This window comes from Hyaloscypha bicolor (genome assembly GCF_002865645.1).
Source record: "Hyaloscypha bicolor E unplaced genomic scaffold K444scaffold_153, whole genome shotgun sequence".
NCBI lineage: Eukaryota > Fungi > Ascomycota > Leotiomycetes > Helotiales > Hyaloscyphaceae > Hyaloscypha > Hyaloscypha bicolor.
The window spans coordinates 361,107-373,603 of NW_020194655.1; the positions used below are offsets into that span (position 1 = coordinate 361,107).

Genomic DNA, 12,497 nt, shown 5'->3' on the forward strand with positions numbered 1-12,497 from the left:
TAATCTATCTATATTACTAAAGCCATTATTATAAAATGAAGGGGGAAGGGGGGAGTGGCTTGACAAAACTAAGCTCTCTACCTAGCATTTATTATTGCGCACAAATGTGCGTCGCTTAGTGGATAGATACGCTCTCTGCCAGAATCTTGTTTGCCGCCGCGCGAACCGTCTTGAGATCAGCTTTATGGCCTAAATAGATCAGGAGATCGATAAACTGCTTCAGGGCCTCCTCCTGGTCAGGATTAAGGGCTTTGTTGAGGCCCCCTTTGGTGTTTTGTGGTTTTCGTCCAGCCAAATGCGCTTTCCAGAGTTAATATTTTCCCTAAATTGATGCGTAATCGCAGATTTTTTGATATGTGGGTTCCTGGTATAAAAATCAGAGGCCTGGGCTATCCTTTTCACTTCTTCTGGGTTGTATTTGGCCATGGTGTTGATATTTAATTAATTAAAATCGATAAATGGGAGAAAAAAGCGACCATATTGCTGATTTTTTGATACGCACTAAACCCGCAGGGACGCAGGGGCTTTAGTGCAGGTCCTGACGCACGATTAGGGGTGAAACATGCCCAGGAGCTAAGCCCCTGAATACGTGAGATCGGCATATGGGGGGCACCAGGGGGGTGGGGCGCCACGTGCCATGCAACGGCTAATAATAAGAAATACTTAACGTTATATATAAAAGCTAAACCAAAAATAATTTAATAATCTACATTTATATACAAAGCTAACTTAGAAATATAATAAGTAAATATTATAAAATATATACGGCTTTTTAAACTTAATTTAAAAAAGAAACTTATAAGCTTATTAATTTACAAAAATAAAGAAACTAGGCTTTTAATAATTAATTATATAAAAATAAAATAATAAAATAAAACTTTTTAATAGTTATAAAATACTTTTATAACTTACTCTTAATAGCTTTTAAAACTGGCGAGGGTGTCGTGCCGAGCGCTCGTTTGCTCCCGCTTACTGCACGCGAAATCGAGCAGAGTTACGGATGTCCGATCGATCCGTGCTAGACGCTTAGTGAGTGGTCGTATTTACAGTCTGCGTATGGGATTTTACTCCTTGAACAGGCCATGGGAGAAGTCGCAATGCCGACCTTACCTATCTTGGGAGGCACGTGCTGTCAATGGACTGACGTGATATTGCAGATATCTGGAATCGGATTTCGAAAGTTTGCGGCTTCGGCCCTATCACCCGCTCAGGGTCGTATATAGTCATGACATCCAGCTGGCACTCTCTCAATAAAGACTGCCAGCAATGCGAAATCACTTGTGCTCAGCGCGTTCGTGCCAGAAAATTCCGCTATTTGTAATCAATTTTGTAAGTAAAGAAAGTCTGATTTATCATTAGAAGTAACAGCTCAATACCACAGCCCGCAATTCCAATTCCAGGCCTATCCAGAGACCACGCCCCCCTTACTTGCAATAATAAATAGTCCTAAAATCCCACCCATCCTGGGAGTACAAGATACGCTTATTATCCTTGTACACATCGAAGTTCCGGAAGTTATTATGGCTCGTGCCGACGATCGTAAAATCTGGCTGGGACTGCGCATTAGCGTTGATGTTCCAGGCGAAGACATTGCCACCGGTGAATGTAACTAGTATTGTCAGCAAGGGGCTCTGTGGGTGAAGCGAGATACTTTTGCATGAGGGTGTATGTTGTATTGCAGAGGTTGTCTGGCAGTGAAGGGAAGGGATTGGGAATGGATGCGGAAAAGGATTGGGATAAAATGGCAGTAATCGAAAAGTTGGTCAGGAAATAAAAGCAAGACATACCGCTCTGCTCACTACCCTCCCATGGAATCCAGTCACGCCCCACACCTGCAGCTTCAAGCGGCGGATCAGGCGAATGTCCCTCGGCCTGCAGCGCATTGCGGTACCAGCCAACGCCGCACTTATGGCCGCCGGAGGAATTGGTTGCGTTCACGAGGAAGATCCCTTCGAAGCCTTGTTGCGATGGTTGGCCTTCTAGTTATTTGGCGTTAGCGCTTGCTGCTTGTGACTTACATGACACGATGTTATACGGAGAGGAAGTGCGACGGAGGGGAGGAGAAGGAGGGGAGGGAAGTTGGTTATTGGGAAAGAAGGGAACGGTACCTTGCGGGTAAGGGTACTGCCCGATAATGTTACCTTGTGGGAGGTAGCGTGCGACGACGAACTCGGTGCCGGACGAAGATGTCGCGGCTGCGATACCGACGTTCGTGGTATTCGCCCAGACGCACTACGAAGATCGGTCAGTTTCATCGTTGTCCTCTCCATCTCAGATCTTTCGGTCTCTCTTTTCACTCTCCCTCTCCTCCACCGCGACTCCCACTTCTTTTCCCCAGCAGACAGGCGCATGATCCAGCCAACAAAACAAACGAAATCTCCATCACCAACTATTCAAATACACACCTGAGTGTAATGCCCCGCCACCTCAGCCTGACTTCCATCAAAAATACCATAGTTATAAGCCGCCTTCTCGGCTAACCACAGCCCCGTTGCATTTTCCAGAATCGTATCGCTTGCCGGCGAAAACAGAGCAATGTTCTCGCCCGCGCCGGCGTTGGGGTCGTGGTCCAAGCTGTTGACTTGAGCGAGGTGGTTCGCCCAATTTTGGGCTGCAGCTTGCAGGTTGCTGTCCCATTGAAGTGGGGCGACGCCGAGGACGGCGCGGGCTTAGGGAAGATTAGTGTGTGATGTAGTTGGGATGCTTTGCCAGGTGTTTTTCGGGAGTTGTTGGCACTGTGGGGTGGAGTGAGGCGCGGCTTACCTTGGTTGTGGAGCGCAAGGGCTTTGTCTTGGTCAGACATTTTGAATTGTGGCTTTGGTCTTGGTGGGGTTGAGCTTGAGAGATGTAATATGAATTCGTTTTTGGGTTGAGTGATGATGGATGGTAGCAGATGGGGAAAATCGACGGGACTTTATAGATTGCTCGTCTTGTTGAAGCTGAGAGCAGATGAAGTCTCCATCATACCATCTATTCAAAAAATCATCCAAACAGTGATGATGGCATGAAAGTGGCATGATCAAGGGTGTTGCATGGCTTAAATCTCGCTTTCAGCTCAAGATATCAAGCCCAGCATGTGGTCTCTTCCTGAGAGTTCGAAGGTTCGGTGAATGATACTATCTCCTCAATAATGCGGCTTACGGGAATCGCTAAAGCTTGATTGAAAGTAGGGCTGTGATTCGCCGTGACGCCAGGGTTAGTTGCTGACAATCTTTCAAAAAATGGATATCGGTGGTTGCGCGAGCTTCAGCCTGCAGCTTACATTCCCTCGGCCCTACTTTTCGTCCCCAAGCTTTGATCAGACCACTGGGCAGTCAGCCCCAACAACTGGGATTGAGCAATTAAGGTTACTTAGGTGCAAGAGGTTTGCCAAATATGATGCACGGACACCTCCAATGATTCGCCGTGATGGTGCCAACATGCGGGATGATGCAGTACCCGGCTTCGTGGAAGCGGTGACAAAAGAGTTGCAGGCAGGTTAGGAAGACGAGAGGCCCCTCAGTCCCTCAAGACCCGCTAGATAGTTTCTGGCTCGCTAAATGCGAAGCACTTTCATCGCTGACATGGCTTGCTTTCGAAATCAGCTGAAAGCTCAGAGAGGAGGTTCTTCGAAGAGAGCGGGGGAGGAAGGGGTTCGCGAAAAGTTACTCCCAAAAATTACCAAGCTTTCTCATCCTTGCACTAATCCTTGTCCAAAATCTATATCTTTCCGGGCTTGGCGTGTTTCGAACGATTCTTATTCTTATCATCACGTGTTCGCTTACATTGGTGCCTCTTGTTGAAATTAGGGGCCTGAGGCCCCTAATAGGCTTAGTAAGCCCTGGAACCGAACGCCATGGGGCTGTGCACTAGCTTAATACCCTGTATAGCTGGAATACCCTGTATAGCTGGAATACCCTGTACGGCTGGAATACCCTGTATAGCTGGAATACCCTGTACGGCTGGGATACCCTGTATAGCTGGAATACCATGTACGGCTGGAATACCCTGTATAGCTGTAATCGGTTCAGCTGGCATAGGGATTTAGTACATGTGACTTAGGGGGTTCAGGGCTATATATACGGGCTACTTACCACTGTAGAACAGCAGTCAATTCAGTACGTTTTACTTGGTTTACATTGCAAGCACGTGACCCTAGCTATATTGCTTTAGCTAGTTCAACACCTCTGTGACCGGTGTTTTCACTGACCATACTTTATCGACAAAATGCCTTGGAAATGAGCTGAAAGGCCCAGAGAAGGTTCTTTGAAGAGAAAGAGAGAGCGTAGAGGGTTTGGCCCTTCTTTGATCCGGTCTTGGAGTTTTCTCGAAAATGATTCAAGATATATTATATTATAAAAAAGCCCCTTTATATTAATTACTTTAAAAATATTAGTAGCCTCGAAACAATTTACTTTTACTTAATTTATTACTCTTGCTTTTTATAAAAAGATTATAAAGGAAATTGTTTTATTAAATATATATATTCTAGATTTTAAGATTAAAAATATTACTATTATTTAATAATACTTAAGAGGTTGCAGCTTGGCTAAAGTTGGTAATTAATCTTGTGCATCCTATTTCATCTTTTACAATAGCTGTAAAGAACGAGGAAACAAGCCATTAACAAAAGCAAAAATTCTGGTGCGACCACTACCCTTTTCAAAGACAATCGGGCTGAGCATCGTGATGACAACCTTGCCTTGAGCCGCCACGATCACATTGGTTCCTTCCGGTATGCTTCAGCCGATGAATCATTCGCTGCTACCTTAGGCCTCTCAACCAGTGGTGATAGTTAAGAACGGCATTATAAGGTGAGTTCCAGCCATTGAGGTTGTAGTGCAAAAGACGAGGTGGAGCATTAGGGAGACTGAAGGTACGGGGACACGAGATGACTAGTAGAAGCGGCAGCCAAAGGGCCTAACACACTGTCAAAGGATGAAGCAAAGCACTCCTTGAGACGCCTATGTAAATAATCGTAGATAGGAGCTAGAGCCTCGAGTGGAGGAGGTTGCGGGTTGCGTTACCATGTTAAAGTGAAGTGCACATTACCAGATTCTGTAAGGCGCATTTCGGCAACTAGTGCCGAAGCCTGACTATGCCAGCATCAGGGTGGGCTCCGAGCCTCCGATAAATTATTATCGTTAATTATCAATTACTAATCGTCGCTGCGTGCTCTCGATAATTATCGATAAATTGATAACTAATCGATCGGTCATCGACCCTATCGGAGCCCACCCTTCCGGCATAGCAGCCCTGTGGTAGACAATGAATGAATGAGAGCGATAGTCTTTGAAGCAAATAGTAAGCTGGCGCATTTCTTCCTCTGGTCAAGGAATTGCTACGTACACCGAAATGTTTTTTAATCAGATCTAACTAGGGTAAATAGCGAGTTGCGTGTTCCTCCACACGGAATTATTTGCAGCCTTCCTTACTCAAAGGTACAAGAATGCTAATTCCTCGAGTTAAAGCCTTCCCGGAGTAACCTGCAGCATGTTCCCAAAATGGACACGAATTTGATTGATTGGAGTCCAGACGAGATTAGGGAACCAAGTGAGTGGCCGAAGATAAGGCTGGCTTTATGCAGCCTCTCAATAGCGGCGAAGAGTCATACCCCGCACCACACCACCTTCGGGTAGATGTTTCAGTGAGCTTCCTTCCTAAGCTTTGCAAGGAATAAAAGGGTTGATCATTTCGACCATCGCCGCACCCCACATACATTCCTCACACGTTTTCAACACGCGCCTTTTGTGAGCTCTCTTCAAGCAACAATCAACCATGGCAGAAACGGCCAGAGCCCAATACCAACACTTCGTCCCGCAGTTCCTTCTAAGAAACTTCTCTCATCCATACAAGCCGCAAAATACTGATGCCAGGAAGTCGAAGCGCTCAAAACGCAAGTATGCAAAGGGAATGTTTCCAGGAGATCTTGTCGTTCGCAATCTCGATCTGTCTGCGGACCCGCCTGTTATCTGCGAGATGCCAGTGAAGCGTATTCTTGGTCAAGTGGACATGTACCGGGACACGAGCAGTCCATCTCCCGAACAGCAGCAATATATAGAACATATGTTCTCCCGGATAGAGGGTCTGACCAGCGCCATTTTCCGCAAGATCACCAAGGCTTTCGAGCAAAAAGACCAAGGGCTGTGGCTTACCCGGGACGAGCGAGATCTTATTCGAAAGTTCCTATTTCTTCTAAAGTATCGCGGAACATGTTTTTATCAACGCTTTTACCACGATACTGCAGAGGGCTATGATTCAAATGACCGAGAGCTGTTGCGCGATTACATGGCAGAGAAAGGTTATAAGCGGCCGGTGGATGTTTGGTTCAACAATCTCAAAACGATTATGGAACTTCGCATGGATCCTGAGGGTGAATGGATGCAGGAGCTCCCAAAGCGCATATTCCTTGGCGATGCTATGTGGTTTATTACGCATTGCCAATCGAAGTACATGGCTATCTGCACACCGTCTGATCCTAATGATGAGTTTATCCTTACGGACAATAGCTATAACGTCTTCGAAGGGCCAAACTACTTTGCGGCTGACGAAGGAACTGGAAAGATCGAAGGCACAGCTTATACACCACTCCACGAGTTCGCTCCAATATCTCCAAAACTGATGATTGTCCTTAGAAGCAACGTTTTCCCGGTGGCTGAGGAGGATGCCGACGCAGACTTAAAGCTGGACCGAGACATCTTTCGCTCCAGGGTCTTGGATAGTGTCTACAAGAGGGAAGTGAAATCCTTGCTAGAGGATCTCCCAATTCAGAAGGCACGCAATAACTACAGCGAGATCATCAATGGCCGCGTAAAGTTGATCAATGGCGAAGACTGGCAGAATAGGAAGGACCACAAGTTTTGCTTTCAATTCTTCCCTATCGAGACGCAGCACGTCAACACGATTAATGGAATTCTGCTCGATAATGCTTATGTTTGTTCTAGCGTGGTTTTCAAAACGATAGAGAGTTTCACGCACACTCTAGAATGGTTCTTGACCGCACCATGCACGATCGGCAAGATTGTCACAGGTGAAGATGCGGATCTTCGGCTCACATGTCTAAAGAAACTAGCTGCAGTATCGCAATCTCTAGGTTCTGAAAAGAAACCTGTCTGGAGAGAGGAGCCTGTCCCCGTGGTGCAAGGACTTGAGAATTTCCGGCTGATGCACATCGAACGAAGCCGGTTGTTTGGGGAGATGATCAAGGATGATCTGGATTCCATTCCTGACACGGAGTATATGCAAATCTATAAAACTTTAGGTAAATCCCCCGGCATCTCAATTTCCTACTGCCGTTAGTAATTACATTATTCTGTTAGGTGGATCTAAAGAAAGTATTCTCGGGGATATGACACAGGCAGCCTTGATGTGGAAGCTGCGAGTCAAGATCGATGTTTGGTCCCGCGGCCTTGACGAGTCTTTACGCCAGCGTAACCGCGAACTTTTGATAGCAGCTTACCTCCGGCTTCCACCACGCCGAGTATGGCACTTTGTCAAACACATCAGGTTCGCGTTTCTGAGTAAAAAGCCACGACTCGGAGCAGAGGATGAGTCATACGATCCATCAGACCCACTGGTGCAGGGGCCAGAAGATACTATTGCTCAAGGAAAGTGCTCAGCGTCTCTTGTTTATCTGGGGTACACTAACGTTGAGATAGCGTGTCGCATTATAAGGCCCGAAAAGCTCGCTCACCTTATGTACAAGGCTACCATAAACGATTCAAAGATGAAGCAACGGCCAGGGCTCAATCTCTGGGCTGACATGAGCCTTGACCTAAACGGATTCGAACAAATTATGGCACTGAAGATGTTCGCTTTCGATGGACCTGGTAAGTTTGCCTTAACTCTTCGTAGGGGCCATCTTCATGTCTAACAATCTGAGCAGGCTCTATTCATGACTGCGGTAAGGTAGTTCCAAGATTGTCGAGAGCGACCACCTATTCTGACTTTCAGTAGGAGTCTATGAAATTGAGCAGCTCGCTCAAAACAAACGATTAAAGATTCTTCGAGGTGGCCGATCCTATCAAGAATTGGGAAACCTTATCCTTGAAGAGGATGAGAAAATTGAACTCTTGACCAGAATCATGGTAAGATCGAGGTTTATGGAAGTCCTGAATGGGAAACTCGAGAAGGGTTTGTTGGAACAATTGAAGAATGTGTTCTTTGAGGTTGTGTATCCAACTCCGCCATATGGCGTGAAGGCCTAGACATGAGCAAGAAAGCGCAAGCGCTTTTCTAACTAGAATTCAGATAAATAGGCAATCTAGTCGTGGTCTCTCACCTGATTTAGCAGAGTCCTTCCTGTTCAAGCTCAGTTTCGCCACGCTTTTCAAGAGAGGTCCAGGAGTCAAGGGGGCCCCGGAAAGGACTGGAATTGGACGTTAATGAGCTGAGTGCCTTTTTCATGACTGTTGTTGATCACGTCGCGACAATGCCACCAGTTAATATCTTTGTCGGCGCATTAGATGAGGCTAGTGATGGGACGGACGATCAAAATACAAGTCACCAGATCGTGTAGGGTTTCAATGAATTGAACGGCCTCCTCCATCGTAAAAAGCTTCGATCTACAGGACTGGGCCTTTATCGAGGGGTATGCTTTCGTCGTCGAACACTCCGATTTGAGAACGATTTGATGGGATCGTATTTACGATAAGAATTCGACTCGAAATACGCGTCGCACGGAGGAGGTAAATCGACAGCGCGTAAGCACGATCATTCGGGGGACTAGCTGCCCCGTTTACCTCTATGTTGGGCCTAAAGAGGCAGGGAGACTAGTGGATCTTTTGCTACGGCAGATACCTTCAACATAATCACCTCCGGAATGTTAATCTCTTCTCTTCGCCACCTCACCGTTACCGTTGGCCTAGCTAGTGAGATACGACTTGAGATAGTGGTCACCTCTTTTGTACCCAGCCAACGCCTCGCCAATCCCACTATTTAAAAAACAAACAAGAATAAGAATTATATTAAGAAGAAAAACATTATTTCCTACATTTTATCTCTATTCATTTGGCTCTTTTAAAACGAAATGCAGCACGTGTTTTGAAACAGGAAGTACTGCAGGGGAATTTTCTCATGACATTTTCCATTTCCGTCTCTGGACCTGAGCTGCTGCTGCTTTAGCCTGAGCTATAGGTGAGCAAACTTAAGTCGACGGTGAGCATTCCCGAGCACCGCCTCAGTACACGCTAAGTGAGCCTGAGCATCCATTAAAGAGCTATTTTAGTATCTGCAGGAGATAATTGGGGGAGATGATGTTGTATTGAGAGAGTAGGTGTGCACGGGGCAATATGTACAGCTTGTCCTCGCGTAAGGAAGGCACGCTCCACGGCAGGAGTTCTTTTTGGCTCCCTTAACGCTCCTGTTACACTTTCCTCGTCTTATGTCTAGGGGCGGGTCCTATTTTGGCTCCGACAGGGATCCCTCAGGGACCTTTTTAGATCTACATTTCGTTTTTCATTGCTTTAATAGATAACTGATATTCGATCTAATACCATTTAATGGAGAAATTCTTCTTTAGGAAGTTCTTCGTCGACATTAACGCCCTTAAGTTGAAGGCTCACACTTCGTGTCACGTGGGCATGGGATTAGGCATGTGATATTCCCCTTAAAATGGAAAAAGGAGGTGACTTTAAATAGACAAAACCTCGAAGACTCTATGATTTTTAATTGGAAAAATCCCCTGTATAAGCCTCCCTGTATAAACCCCTATAATTAGTGGTTTCAACGTTTGTTAGGGGGGGGGGGGGAGTAGTGTCCCGGGAGTTAGCCAATTAAGAAGAAGAATATTCTAGAATTCATATAGCTACTTCATATAAGGCACAACAATCTGACCTTTTTTGTCCGTACGTATCACCCATATACCTAAAATGCTTGGCAAGACTGCTTTTATAAATTCGCTAATATTTTATATACATTCCTTGAGCGTCTATTACAGCTTTACATCTCTCAGGCATTTCCCTAATTAGCTCTCTAATCCTCTCGAGTATAATTGATTCCCAAGCCTATATTACTACTTCTCGTAGCCTCTTATAAGATCTATGAACCTCGGAGTATTTCTTGTTAATATAATCTTTCGTTTCATCCCAAATCGTTTGAATTGGATTTAAATCAAGACTATTCGGCGGCCAGAAGGTAGGCTTAATTCCAATTGCTTCAAATACTGACATAGCGAACTCGGTAGCGTGACCTTTCACATTATCTTATTGAAATTGAAGCGAGGGGTATTGTTAAAGAATCTCTTAAACGAGTGGAACAACTCCCGAATAAGAACCTTCGTTTACCTTTTCCCAAAATAAGCCTTTATGCCGGCCGTATTTCCCCGAGATCGTGCCCCAAAACATCTAACCGATCTTTCTTTAATATCGTGCTTCAACGCAGTCAGGGTATAAAACCTCTTCTAGACCAATCTTACGAGTAATCCAATCTTTCGTGTGTTTTCCAGGTTATACCCAAGTCTCATTACTCCAGGCGATCGAAAACCATTGCTCTTCGGTTCAATCTTCGTACTCAATGGCCCATTCAAGTCGCCGAATCTGATTCATATACGAAAGAGGAGGTTTTCCACGAGAAACTCGACGGGTATAGCCTTCTTATTAAATGCGGTCCGAATCGCGTGAAGACCGCAATCCCAGCCGAAAATAGCAGAAATATCTTCCCATCGAGTTCGTCGGTTCTCTCTCGAAGCAGTGACCTATTCGTTTAGTCGTTTTCGTTATGGCGTATTTAAGAAGGCTTTTCAACCAGTACGATGTTTTTGAGGAGTAAGCCGGTGAGAGAGAGCGTATTTAACTTGGCCGAGAATTAGGTCCAATTAAAGAGCGATCTCAGCTTTAGTCTAGCCAGCCTCGGAATAGAGGGTTTCACATCGTAACCGGTCATCGCGAGTCGTTTGTTTCCTTGGTGTCTTAGGGACAGGTATGAGCAATACTGGCTCCATGTTTAAATTGCTATGATTCAGGTAATAAACGCGGCGTTTTAGCATTGAAATATCACTGGCTATACCCCTGGTCCAGACCCCCCTATAAAGCGAATCTTCTAGCACTTCGAACAGACATAAAAGGTCATATTATTTGGGCCTGTATATAGTACAGGCCAAATTTCCTTATCTAATCTTTGACTTGGTTAGAAGGCTAAAACTTTTAGGTTAGATCAATAATCTCGCCTTTCTTTCCGATCATATATAGGATTCTTCTTAACAATTATCACTGGATCGCTTGACCCTATTCTCGCGAACCAAAAATCGGCCTCTTCCTCATATAAGGACTCCTCGGACACTTTCGCATCTTATAGTTTTGGTCAGTCTAACTGGTAGACACTACCGTTGGCTGTAGCAACTGAATAGAACCGGGAAGACTAGCAAAAGAGAGCATATTTATGGTACGTACCCGTCTCGATATATATGTTTTTGTGCACAATGAACCTAGCCAAGGCAAAGTAGAATGCTGATTCGGATATGTATGATAGGTGAGAGCGTAGAGAACGGCTTGACTCTTACCCCTCGTTAAAGGGACGGATCTACGACCAATCTTTGCAATACGGAGGAAGGTTATGGGCGTATCTACTATAGGTGTTCTACCGTGCTGCGTCTCCTACTGCAAAGCGGTTGAGCTGGGTTATAGGGTCAAGGACTTGCCGTCGAGATTGATCAAAAAGTAGTCTGATGCACAAGTCCTGCCAACCTCGCAGCCGACACCGGCACTTCCCGATGCGCTCTCGAGAAGTAGTGCCCAGCGGTGCCCAACCACTTATTCGTGAGGTTCTCACCTATTTTCGCTAAAATAGGGGGAAAAACTAAAGACTAAAACGACCCCCCCTCCCACCCCCCTCGGGTGTCGATTAGGGGTGTCGATGGCAGAATCTTTTTTTGGCTTAGCGCTCGGCATTTCCCGAGTTTATTACTAAGCCCCTCCCCCGCCCCCTTCCCCCCCCTAAAGGCCTTTCCTCCCCTGCCGCGGGTATAAAATAGGAGTATTAATAGATATTAGAGTTTTAATAATGTCTAAATAATTACTTGTATAAGTTTATATATAAGAGCTCTAGTTTTGGGGTATGGGATAAGTGAGGTAATTATTGCGTACGAGGCAAAAGTTCCAGGTGCTTTATCGCTAAATTTTCAGGCTCTCTAAAGGTCGATACCCCTAATCGACACCCCCCCCTCCCCCCAAAATAATATTACTAATCGACACCCCTAATTAATACCCCAAATTAATACCTTGGGAGGTATCGCTTTATATTTTCCCGTTTTATAAGAGGTTAAGAAGAGGTAAGCATTACTCTATACTTATAAGACCCTTATTTTTTTTTAATTAATTGCGATATGACCAAATTTGTCTGGAAACGACGATGACGACGACGTGCTATTCAGAGAATGCGATGCGCGCACTAGGTGCCAATATACATTGATCCGCATACATTGGTGCATACAAAGTAATGTATACGGGCACCTGCCACCGCCAGCTGATTTCGGCTAGTGTGGCCCCCATCGACACCCCTAATCGACACCGGGGGGGGGGGAG

The 12,497-nt window shown here is 45.5% G+C and overlaps 2 protein-coding genes across 2 annotated transcripts; one reads left to right on the forward strand and one right to left on the reverse strand.

The window, feature by feature from the left end:
* Positions 1 to 1,450: 1,450 nt before the first annotated feature.
* On the reverse strand, positions 1,451 to 3,012 carry K444DRAFT_170990 (PR-1-like protein). Its single transcript, XM_024870739.1, has 4 exons — positions 2,764 to 3,012; positions 2,406 to 2,668; positions 2,109 to 2,232; positions 1,451 to 1,979 (listed from the first exon to the last, which is right to left on the reverse strand). The coding sequence occupies exons 1-4, from the start codon at positions 2,801 to 2,803 to the stop codon at positions 1,564 to 1,566; spliced, it is 843 nt and encodes a 280-aa protein (XP_024730327.1). The 5' UTR covers positions 2,804 to 3,012; the 3' UTR covers positions 1,451 to 1,563.
* Positions 3,013 to 5,701: 2,689 nt separating this feature from the next.
* K444DRAFT_571736 (uncharacterized protein) lies at positions 5,702 to 8,285 on the forward strand. Its single transcript, XM_024877325.1, has 5 exons — positions 5,702 to 7,240; positions 7,299 to 7,586; positions 7,638 to 7,808; positions 7,865 to 7,882; positions 7,936 to 8,285. Exons 1-5 carry the CDS (start codon positions 5,758 to 5,760, stop codon positions 8,184 to 8,186), a joined length of 2,211 nt encoding a protein of 736 aa, XP_024730328.1. The 5' UTR covers positions 5,702 to 5,757; the 3' UTR covers positions 8,187 to 8,285.
* The last annotated feature ends 4,212 nt before the right edge of the window (positions 8,286 to 12,497 follow it).

Bases quoted from the DNA above. Each gene is read 5' to 3' on its own strand.
- K444DRAFT_170990 (XM_024870739.1), bottom strand. From the start codon at position 2,803: ATGTCTGACCAAGACAAAGCCCTTGCGCTCCACAACCAAG. The intron at 2,233-2,405 runs GTGTGTATTTGA...CGATCTTCGTAG, and splicing joins TGGCGGGGCATTACACTCAG to TGCGTCTGGGCGAATACCAC. The intron at 1,980-2,108 runs GTACCGTTCCCT...CCAAATAACTAG, and splicing joins GCAGTACCCTTACCCGCAAG to AAGGCCAACCATCGCAACAA.
- K444DRAFT_571736 (XM_024877325.1), top strand. From the start codon at position 5,758: ATGGCAGAAACGGCCAGAGCCCAATACCAACACTTCGTCCCGCAGTTC. The intron at 7,241-7,298 runs GTAAATCCCCCG...TTATTCTGTTAG, and splicing joins GCAAATCTATAAAACTTTAG to GTGGATCTAAAGAAAGTATT. The intron at 7,587-7,637 runs GAAAGTGCTCAG...ACGTTGAGATAG, and splicing joins AGAAGATACTATTGCTCAAG to CGTGTCGCATTATAAGGCCC.